At 43.7% G+C, this 12248-nt stretch overlaps 1 protein-coding gene across 1 annotated transcript in view; it reads right to left on the bottom strand.

Moving 5' to 3' along the window:
• The window catches only part of adam19a (ADAM metallopeptidase domain 19a), a 154662-nt gene that overhangs the window by 58623 nt on the left and 83791 nt on the right, over nucleotides 1-12248 (bottom strand). The window contains exon 4 of the mRNA XM_065950792.1: nucleotides 2514-2595. Within this exon, the coding sequence (XP_065806864.1) occupies nucleotides 2514-2595 (82 nt within the window). The remainder of the gene's footprint in view (nucleotides 1-2513; nucleotides 2596-12248) is intronic.

Genomic DNA, 12248 nt, shown 5'->3' on the forward strand with positions numbered 1-12248 from the left:
GGACAGAAAAAAACACGAGTCCACAGAGGACAAGCTGATGATTTGGTTTCTGTAAGGCAGCACTTAAGAGCTCTGTTAATCAAAGGACCAATCAGAGCGCTCAAACAACTCTGATGTTCAGACAGTGTGGAGATGAGAGGCGTCTGCAGAGATCCTGATAACTGAAGTGTTTAAAGACGGAGATGAAGAGACTTCAGATGCTGCAGCGTGGAGAGGATTGTGACTGTTAAAAAGCAAAGAGGCAATCAGAAAAAGTTTATTTTACATCATTTTGAGTCTCAGAGCCAGAGAAACCCAAGAGGAGGAACATGACCTCACACATTCAAGGGGGTGAAATAGTCAAAATAATGTGTTTGTATCCAGAAAGACATGATCCAGGATGTTTTTCTCTTGCTGAGAAAAAACATCTCAGGGGCAAATTCACTAGTTTTCACAAACACACTCCTGGAAATATCTAGATATCCAGATATTCTCCTGACCTGGTTGTTCACACATGCACCTCTGAGGAGCTGGGGATCAAACCCTCGACCTTCCGGTTGAGAGACAACAACAACTCTACAAACTGATCCACAGCCGCCCAAGTGGACATATTCTCCCCCTTCTCCACCTTTTCAAACAGTCCCCTGTGGTCTAAATGAAACATCTGTGCTGTGATTTGGTCAAAATATAACATGAATCAAGCACCAGAGGAGGTTTGTGACCCTGTATAAACCAGCTCTCTCAGAACGCTCCGTTTTGGTGTGTGTGTCTCTTTAAATGCAATGAGCCCCCCCCCTGAGTTTTCAGACATCACTCGTTCACTAGACAGAAAAAAAATGACCTGCGCAAAAGTTTTGTTCTCGGCTGGGGGTGGAGTTCATGGGTGGAGATACCAGGGGAGGGGAGGGGATTTTTTTTTTAACCAGAATCCCACTGTGACATCACAAGGAGAGCATATTAGAAACGGAGCATTTTTCTCTGTGTTGTAAGACTTATGCAGACCACAAACAAAGGACTGGATGGGTTTATTTCACATTATGTGGGTCAGTAGACACTCAGGTTACCCAAATATATGTTCAATACACTGCAGAAGTTGATTCTTCATATGTCTCATTTAAAGAATATTTGATTTACAGGTGTGTTCTGCAGGTACTCCAGCATGAAGCAGGCTGGTTGCTCATGAAGGAGCTCTCACACACACACACACACACACACACACACACACACAGTCAGTGTGACACATGGCCGACAGCGTTAATAAAGTGCTTCATAATTTATGCATCAGCAGCGACGTGCCGCTGAGACGCCTCCCGAGTGGTCGTAAGAAATATGATTAATGAAAGAAATCAAACAAAGCATTTCACTCGGCATTGTTCAAATCACTGCAGAGACTTTTCTTCATGAAACGCTGAAACGTGTTACCTTCAATCACTTCGATCAAGCTTCAGTTCTGACTTAATGTCAAGAACACAAAGAAAAAAACGTGATTCTCTGTTTGTCGCTGAGCGAGGACAGAAAAAGACCAAACAGACAAAATGATTCTGTGTTCAGACATCAACAGAACAAAGAGACACTTCAATCCTTTCAATCCATTTTAAACTGAATCACCCCGACGTGACTTGTGTGACTGTTTCAGTGCAGACTGAACACGCACCAACGCTGCTGCTCTTTAAATACGACTGCTGCTGTTTTCATATTTTACTGACAGTTTCAACATTTCATTATCAAGGGAATGGTCTGCATCAGGGGCGTGTCCAGAGAGGGGGGGAGGGGGGGGGGATTTGCCTAACTAGAGGCGGGACTTAAATTTGAATCAATCATAAGGGGAAAGTCAGAAGACAGTAAAAACCGTTTGTTTGTCACTGGTCTGACAGATGTGTAGATTGTGGCTGCTGTGTTGGTTGTAATCCTGAAATAGTTTAAACCATCAGAATCACACAAGTCAGAGATCTGAGGAATGACTCTTTTTTTTTTTTAAGATTTATTTTTGGGCGTTTTGTGCCTTTATTTAGAGATAGGACAGTGGATAGAGTCAGAAATCTGGGAGAGAGAGAGTGTTGGAATGACATGCGGGAAAGGAGCCACAGGCTGGATTCGAACCTGGCTGCCCGCTTGGAGGACCATAGCCTCAATACATGGGGCGCGGTCTCCAACCAATGCGCCACCAGAGCCCCAGAATTACTTTTAACAGGGACGTTTGTTCACTGTTTCATGGTTACCGTTTGTTGCTGTCACTGAGGGCATCTTCACATCAGGAACGATTCTTATGTGCCGCTCCTGAGCACGATGATCATATTTTTGCTATTTTTTTTTTAAACTTTGGCATCAATCACGAAATGGATTCAGACTGTTTTTCAGCAACAGAAACCAGTAAAGACGTCGAGAGGCAGTTTTCCCCCTAAAACATATATAAATAAAACCTGTGGACTTAAAATCAGGGCACTGGGTTGAATTTAAACTCCACAGGTGATCAACACGTTCTGATGGGAGAAAGAATCGAGTTTGAAAGTAGCAAAAATAAAGTGGATACTTACGGTGTAATTGTAACTGTCCACCGTCACCGGCTGTCCGTCCTCTGAGTAATACGTCTCAGTGAAGTCTGGACCTAGGAGCTCGCTGGAAAACAAGAAGAAGAAAAGAGGGGAAGGTTATTAGACGATACTTTACTTTTTCTGTGATTAACGTCTCAGCAGCAGAAGAAAGAGGAAACATCTGGGTCAGAGATTTTAATTCTGACATTATTCACCTCTTTGACAGACTTTTTTACACGCTACTTTAAGATCCCGGGAACATTACGTTTTGGGCCCGTTTTGATGCAACTGTGCAGGTTTCGTCTTGGGTCAACACTACTGTCCAATCTTTACTGTCCTTCCTCGTCTCTCTCGTGGTTATTGTACTCACTAACGACTTCCTCCAGACCCTTTCATGATGTACTCGTCAAGATTGTAAATACTATAGATCAAACATGTTTGATATAACTTGAGGATTTACTGACAACCTCTAAAAGATCGGGGAGGTTAAGATTCAATATTTAAGGGCGCCGCTAGCGTAGTGGTTATTGCACACACCTCATGTGCGGAGGCCGTGGTCCTCCTAGCAGGCGGCACCGGGTAAAAATCCAACCTGGTGCTCCTTTCCTGCATGTCATTCCCCACTCTCTTTCCCGGATTTCCAACTCTATCCACTGTCATATCTCTACAATTAAGACCCAAACGCTCCCAAAATAAAAATCTTGAAAAGATTTGATATTTATACGACTCAAAATTCAAGATGATCTGGGAAGATAATCGGTTCCGAGCGGCCTCGAGTCGGGAACACAAATGTCGGGAAGAAGGAATCGGCCAGATTGACTAGCCCAGTGATTGACAGCTGACTATGTGGTTGCTGTTGGTAACAAACTCACGGATTGAATCATTGAGGTATTACTACAGAGCAGGTGAGTGTAATAAACCTGCAGCATCTAATCTCTCTAAGAACGTCAGACACACACACAGTGAGTTCTCGGAGTATTAGCCTGCACGCTCATAGTTCTGACTTCAGTGTGTCTGCTGACTGAGACCTCGTTCCCTCTGATGCTAAAACGTCTGCTTTGAAGAAAAAGTGCCCCGTCAGACAAAGCTTCAATGATATTCATAGCTTCTCTGTTTGCTGACATCCCTGTATCATTTTCTTGATATTGCTAAAGCTTGATTGCAAAAAGCATAATCTCCTTCAAATGAAATGTTGGATCAGCAGGAGCACACTCTTTCATGTCGATGGAGTTGAGGAACGAGCCGCAGACGGAGATGGGAGGAAAAGATCCAAACGGCGCTTTCACTCTGATTGTATGAAATCTCATGCAAATTGTTATCTGCCGCGAGCAAACTTTCTTTGTCTGCACTTTTGTTGTGATTCGCTGAAGCTAAGTTTGCAGACGGGAACAAAAGACGAGAAGCCTTCTTTAGATTTAATGCACACGCCAACCACTCAAGTTTTCATCTATCAGTGGAGCCCAAAGATTGAAGAGGAACTGTGGCTGGGACAGGAGATATATTTTAGTTTCACCCTGAAACAACAGCAGAAGTAGACCTACATTAAAGGTCCAACCAGTAAGATGTGTAGTGAGTGAAATGATAAAGTGATCTTACTATATGATCAGACATTAATGAAACATGCTATGTTGAAGTGCTGGCTTCTCTGACAACAATGCAGCAGCCAGTATGTCCTCCTTCCGCCCCTCGGTTTGTCAGATATGAGAGCAGTTATCAGGTCAACAGGTGTTGCAGCGATGGAAGCGGTCAAGAGAAGTGGTTCAGATAGAAGTGATTGTACCCGACCTAAAAAGCCTCTGCATGTTTCTAATAAGCTCCACGAGCAGAAACGTGCTCAAACTAGGATCAATGTTGGAGATGCTTTTGAAAAATGGAGAGAGGTTAGAACACAGAAAGGTTTACAGACCCATGCAGAGCTGGATAAACACTGAAGCTTCAGTGTCCACCACATGGCAACCTGTGTGAGCATGGACTCTAGAGAGGAGGGGGCGGGGGGAGACAGCTCTCTACAATGTTTAGAATTTGGACTGCCCATTTTAAACACTAGGTGTCAGAGTTACACATAGGAACCAAAGAATCAAGCTGAATTTGTCACTGACGCTCATTTGCGTCGCGTTTGGTTTGGGCAGGCTCTAAGTTCCAAAAACATAAATTACCATATGATAAAATACAATAAGACACGGTACTATAAGGTATGATAAAATCCTACAGACTCAAACCGAAGTGCCTCCCGCCATGCTTTATCGAAGACCTAAAGAAAGATGATTGTTTGGTGACTCCTTAAAGGTCACCTTGTAACAAAAGACTTTGGCTCCATTTCAACCAGAGTGAGGAATAAATGTGACATCTGTCATGTTCAGGAGGACGAAGGAGTCGCCTGTCAAATGCCAGGACGTCCCTGAACAGACGCCTCACTCACAGACGTTATGGACCACAGGTACCGCGAGGACACGGGCGCCGTCTCTACCTCTGTGTGCGGCTGAATCTCTGACCAGCCAGGAGACTCTCTCTGGCTGCAGATCCCTGAGCGAATGGATGACAGACATGAAAAGATGAGCCCAATCTCCATTTGGTCCCGGGGGCCCTATTGTATTATTCATTGAGGGGGATCGTAATGGAACATAATACAGCTTTCTCACCCCTTTTACTGCGGACAATTTGCTCTGCGATATAAAGAGAGCGTCTGACGTGGCAGTCCTCTAAAGATAATTCGTTTTAAAGCCGGTGCACAGACTGAGGAGAGTGAGAGTCCGTCTCATTCAGGACAGTATTTACACAGAGCTTTCATCAAAAGGAGGAGCGGGACGAGCTGATTGCTTTTCTTTGGCAGGTGTCTTTCAAGGTGGACGTATAATGGAGAGACAAAGATTACTCTGAAATATCTCCAAAGGCTTAATTGACGTCTGATTAACTGTAGAAAACCCTGAAGAAGAGAAAGCCGTGAAATGTTGAATTCCTTCAGCGCTGCTCAAGGATATAAGAAGTGTAGAAGGTCAACGTGGTGACAACAATAAACTGAGATGAACTGATTTCAATGAGGCCTTGTCACGAGATGGGATCAATCAGGACTACACTTTCATCAGAAGAACAACCATTTTCTGTTTTTTTTTTCAGGTTTTATGGTTTCGACCACACAGGAGCAGTCGTCTCCACTAAGCCATTGTGACACTAAGTGTCTCAGACATGCCCCACAGTGCGTGAATTGTGAGCTTTGGTCGTACATCCTGAACGGTTGGCTGACATTCCTACCTGACTGTAAAACAATTGTTCAGAGGACCCCAGTGTTACTTAGGATGATGCAAAAAAAAAAGGTTTCCTGCAGACAGATCACCACCAGCTCCTACTGTACTGTGTGAATGTATTTAATTTAAAATGTAACGATCTCATCACCAAGAGTACAACACAATTAAACAAAGGATACATAAGCTTGGCTTTGGCTCAGTTGGTAAATTCTGTTGTCTCTAAAATCCCTGACAAACCAAGCAGACGGCAACGAACTAGTGGCTGTGAAGGCCGCTTGTGGCGTCGCCTCACACCTTGGCCAAAAAGTTGCACTTGAACACACCGCAAAGACTACAGCCAACTGCCAACCACCACGTACGTTCTGCTCATGCGTGAGAGGAAATAAGTCTCCATGCCAACAGGGCAGTAGTCCGTTGTTATGATACAAGAAGACCATTTTCACCCCGCTGTCGGTCACCACTCGTATTATAGGTAGACTACTGTTGGAGAATAATGTCTGATAAGAAGTAGAAAATGGCGCTGGCGTTGTCAGCTCTTGTTCTTTTAGTGGAAAAAGAAAAGAAGAAGAGACAAATAAGGAGAAACCGCTCTAATGGGTGACAGCATGGATACTACAGCGGCATGTTCAAGGAGCTTTACTGAAGCTGAGAAAGCTGGAGAGAAATGAAACCTCCCAACAGCCAATCAGAGAGATTCCTCTCACCGACAGCTGACGACAGGTAGCAACATATCTGGACACACTGCAAAACCTAGGGCGACGACTGCTCACTGACGATCCAACTATGACCAACGGCTGACGATCTCCTTGGTGTGTCAGGGCCTTTAACCGTTCGGTCGGGGGGTTAGATCCCCAGCTCCTGCAGCCACATGTCTGATGTGTCCTCGGGCAAGACACTTAACCCCAAGTTGCTCCTGCTGCTTGGTCAGCGTGTGAATGTGAATGAATGGATGCAAACAGAAATTGGATGATGTTGGATCCTGACCTGGTAAACATGTGGAGCTTTCAAACTGTGTGCAAATCTCGCTCTATAACTTCTCAATACCAGTTTGAAGCGTCACGCTGCAGAGCTGACACAAACACTCACACTGTGGAGAGTCGGTGTAACAGCAACCACCACTGATTCTTTGGGTGGTTTTCTCTGCAGATCCCTCTTTACCACGTCCTCGTCCAGCACGTACCGCTCATTAAAAAAGAGCCGCTGGATGTGGAAGAACTCATCAGCGTCCCTGATACTGAATCATTGCACAAACACACCAGGCCGTTTCCTCTCCCTCTGAGCTTCAGCTGCAGACACACAGACACACACACAGACACACAGACACACACAGACACACACACACACACACACACACACACACACACACACACACACGGGTCAAACTGCAGCGATACTGCAAAAGTAATGGTGTCTCCACTAGGACGAGGCAGAGCAGACGGCTGCATGGTGTGTGTATAAAATTCAGTCTAATGAGCCGGTCGAGGATAAACAGCAGGACAGTTTGTGTGTGTGTGTGTGTGTGTGTGTGTGTGTGTGTGTGTGTGTGTGTGTGGGTGTGTGTGTGGAGGTACTGTGTTTTTATACCCATGGTCTTTCCTCCTGTTGGCTTTTCATTGTTTAGCTAAGCTCCTTTATCTTTTTAAAAGAAGCTTCAGGAGATGATGAGTGGATGGAGGTTGGTGTTGGTGTCGGAGGTAAAAAAAAAAAAAAAAAAAAAAAAAAAGGACGGGGAGGTTTCTCAGATCTCGTGCTACAGAAACGCAGAAATCCCACGACTTTGTATCAATTAATGAAAGCTACGCGAAAGACACTTAGCAGCTGAATCCTGATATAAAATGCATCTCACAAAAGGCACTAACCATTCTGTAACTAAACCTTTATCAACATTTTCTGATACCTCCTCCTTGATTGAAGGAGCAACTTTTACAGATTCACCCTTGCACTATATAAGACAACAGTAAGAGAGTAATGTGTTATAATAAGTTCTTGAACACTTACAGATCAGCTATCACTCACTCACTCAGAGTTATTTCCTGCAGGTGTTTACTGCCCTTTTTTTGGAGCAGGATGGGTGGAACACCACAAACCGCAGAGTCAACAACAACATCTGCACACAGCGCTCACCTGCTCATCTGAAATATGTGATAAACACACCTCATGAGCAAACACGGCTAAATGCAAGCAGTCAGCGTGACATGTGGCCAAACATCACGTGACCATGACTGATGCTAACTGACTCTCTCTGATCTCTGAGAGAAGTTTCATCTATCGGTCACGGCTCAGAGGCTGCAGGGACCATCAGAAAACAGAGTCCACAAGCATCTGCATGAAACAGAGCTCTTTCTTTTTCAAACTAAATGAAGCGCCACATGCTGAATGTTAAATATAATAAGTGCCCGAGGCGGAGCGGCTCTCAAATCAGGAGGGTTAGCAACATCACAGGCATGCTAATGTTGATTTGGGATTGTAGCTTAGCTTCAGCCTTTCTTTGCTCAGAGGAGAACTTTACAATCCAAACAGTCAGAAACCAGGGACAGAACTTCTCCCTTTAAGCTCCATGGAGGATGGATCATAAGCAGGGGTTCTCAACTGGTGGATTGGGGCCCAATGTGGGTCGCAGAGTCGTTTTCAGTGGGTTGAGAACGTGCGCCTGAAGAATGAAACTGAGTCAAAAAGTCTATTAGGCATCCAAAAGAAAATTTGGAGAGGATCCAAAGAAAATTCTGTTGCACACGAGTCACTTCAGGACGAACGTTTCTACGCACTTTCTCTGAGGCCGTTTTACCTTAAGCTATTGGCAGCAGCTTTGCTTCCCTTGGTAATGATCGTTATGACTGTTTTAAATTATTCTGATGTGCAAAGCTCGTGCTACTCATAATATTTCACTAAGTTTAACGTATGACGAAAACAAAATGCCATCCTCAGATTCTAACAACTTAAACCTGCACATGGATTCTTTGTTTTACTTAAAAAAGGGCGCACATTTAAGGACGCACTCACACTAGGAAATCCATATCGAGCACACTTCACTCCTAAAGTCCAGTTAGTTTGACTAGTGTGATCGCTCCAATCTGTGCTCAAACCCGGTACTCTTCCTTGGCCCTGGCAAATTTAAAGAGGTTTGCTTCAGCACGGTACAGTTCATGCACGAGCACAAGCACGGGTACACAACGTGGACAGAACTTCATTCTGGAGAAATCCATGAGTGTTCTGTCTGTACCTGACTAACATGACTCAGAATAAGACACAAAGTCAGTGAAGTTGTCATGGTCTCTGAGTTGTTCTCTGGACTCGACAGCGTGCCCCTTTCATTTTTTATTTATTTTTTGTCTTGTAAACTTAAGCACACTTCATCATAACATAAAGCCATGTGTTGGATTACAACGTTATGTACAAGAGGTAACCGTGCTCAGGCCCGGTTAGTCCTGGAGCAGTGTGAGTGCAGGCCAGCGGGGGAATGAGGAGGGGGGGACCATCATGCTTAAACATGGGTCAGGACAACTGGGTCTAGTGTGAGCGTGCCCTTAAAGAGTTAATGACCAAATATAGAGACATAAGCTGAAGTAACCGATGAAGAAGAACTCAAAGGAGGAAGCGTTGTTGTTCCTGTTTGAGCTGAGCTGTAGAAAGTTCAAGTCTTCCTCCTGCGAGTGTTAGAACGTCTTTATAACTCCTTTTCTCTGAAACACAGCGACGGCGTGCCCGTCTGAGGAGGGTGTGACTTTATCTGAGCAAGGATGAGGTGAACCACAAACCGCCCTGACACGCTGTGTGAAACCTGCAGTGTAAAACGGTTTACTGTCCTCGGGGGGTTTTCTCTCAGTTTAAATAGAAAATAATCACTCAAAACCTCGGTGGAAAAAGTCTGAAGATAACGAACATCTGCAAGTTTCCTACGGTTTAAACTCTAAGAGGTTTTTAAAAGTGTCACTCGAGCTGGAAGTCATGAGGATAAATAACGTATGGAACCATAAACCATCTCATACACTCCACATGTTGGTATCTACCTGAACACACTTTATCAACCCTTTAAAGTCTGCAACAGAAATCAGCTGTGACTGCTTCATTTGTATATTTGCATGTTAGGATGTTGTGTCTCTGATTTAAAAAAAATCCTTTACATCCCCTTAGGTTCTGAGTAATCGAAGCTCAAAGGTTGTGTACTTCATTAAACATTTATTTTGGATAAATATATTGTAATAAAAATGTGTCCTTCAAACTTAAGAATACAAAAACTGACATTTTTTCCATCCTATCATGCAAATATAATATATTTATTTTCCAAAGAATTCTCCTAGAAATGAAATCACTTGAAGTTAAACGATGCAACTATAAAAAGAGATAAGAGATCCCGCCTGCACCTCAACAGTGATCCAGTCCAGTTACAGGTTTGACACAATACAAGCATCTGTGTTTAGTCAGTGGAGTCCTTTTGTTCTTTTTTCAGGGTGACTTCCTTGTTCTATCCTGAATGACGCTATTGTTGTAAAGATGTGTCTTTATTTATGTTTAAATTAAATATGTTGCTGTTTGATGATTTAATTCAAGCTCAATAAAAAGATAATATCTCAGGAAATGAAAACTACCGAGCCCCTGCAGGCGTCACAGCGGGAGTTTCTCTGACAGACACTGGTAGCCATGCAGCATTCTGCCCCCCCAATTGTCTTACCCAAGGACACATCGGAAATTCGGCTGCAGGAGCTGGGGATCGAACCCCCCACTTTCCAGTTGAGAGACGACAGACTCTACCAACTGAACCATAGCCGTCCCAATATGTGTGCTCTCAGATCCAGTTGTAGCGATCTAAGAGATATGAAGTCATTAAAAATACTCCTGAGCAAATATAGTGGACCTGTGTCAGAGCCAGGTAGAAAAACCTGAGCACAGTACGAAACAATCGTGCCTGATGTGAAAACGCCCTCAGGATCAAATCCAGTTCAACCAGCTGAAGCAGGTTTTGTATGTTCGAGAAATCTGGAGAAGAACCCCGGTTAAAAAAATGTGGTGAAGCATCCTCCATCTCTCTCTCCCCGCTCGAGTATTCAGTTATCTTCTTCTTTGCCAGTTCTGGAAGTGATCCTGTATTTTCCAGAGCGGCTGAGCTCCCACAACACTTTAAGTCAGGATGACGGCAGACAGGATTTTAAGGTTGTGCTTTGGAGCTGCAGATTACAGTTGTGGGGGGAGGACAGTTTGTCTTCTCCTGCTGTGTCCTTTGTTTGGGCCTTAGGGGTTGTAGGGAGGAGGGAAGTAAAGAAACGCTTCAGAGCAGGGTTTGGGAAGGAGAGATTTATTTTACAGATACTTTCCTCTTTATAACCCAAAACTCATTTTGAAGCCCATTAGGTCGTTCCATCAGATATTTTGATGTTATTAATCATCCTGCAGAGCCTTGCTAAGACATCTGGCAACGCTGACGGAGCTATTAGCTTCTGATGGCTGTTCTTCTCCAAATGATGGAGCCTTACACGTCTCTGTGTTTGCAGACCGTTTGAAGGTTATACCAGGACGTTACCTGGATCTGTGGTTAGAATCTGTTAGGTTCAAATCAGCAGAGAAGCGCCCACACTGCTCTTTCCATGCCACCATGAAAAAACCAGTCATTTGACCTTGTAAACAGGGGATTTACTGGTCTACCACTTCCTCTCCTGGTTCCTTGTTTATGTTATTTGTTGAGTGGGATCCAAGGAAACCGTCTTTAACCCTATGAGGTCAAAACTAGAGCAGTTTAGCACAAACCAGCAACAGACCAATAAACTGGGTGCAATGAGGCGATGTGCAATAATAGCAGCTCCTTAAAGCTACAGGCTCCAGAGTAAATGTGCAATTTATACCTCATAATCATGTTCAATACTGCAGCACTTTTGTTTTGATTGAGAGCCCCCTGCTGGTGAAATTTATAGACTTTGCCTTGAATACTTCAGCACTTTAAGCACTTAAACTCTGAAGGTCACTTCATCCAGGTTTGTTTTGAACATTGCACAGACACTTGCTCGTATAAACGTGTCTCTGTCAGCTAATGTAAGGTTTATGTTGTTGTTTGGTCGTTACTTGTAGTTTTGTATAAATTAGTATACGTGTGAACCACCAACCTGCCGAGGGACTACAGATGGAAATTATTCTATCTGGCATATTCACATGTTTATGTTCATTAATGTGCACTGTCCCTCGTTCACAGTGAACTCAGGTGACTCCAGGTGAGAACACAGCTGCTGTAGTGCCAGCTTTTACATGTAAATATTGTATGATATGATTCTCAGAAGTCATCCTGGGTATACAGCTGCTCTGACAACAGGTTCTGTTTAATCCTGGTCTATTTGAAAGCGGTGTTTGTCTTTGGTATAAATTGCTTTAATGGTGACTTTGCATGTCAGCTGTTGGACGAGCCAGCTGCAGTATTTAAATGATCAAAAAAAGATTCACCCTGGATTCACCCACAGAACGTTTTGACTTCCCCAAGGTTTTTATTTAAATGTAGAAACTTTTTAAAATTATA

The sequence above is a fragment of the Labrus bergylta genome, chromosome 22, assembly GCF_963930695.1.
Source record: "Labrus bergylta chromosome 22, fLabBer1.1, whole genome shotgun sequence".
Lineage (NCBI taxonomy): Eukaryota > Metazoa > Chordata > Actinopteri > Labriformes > Labridae > Labrus > Labrus bergylta.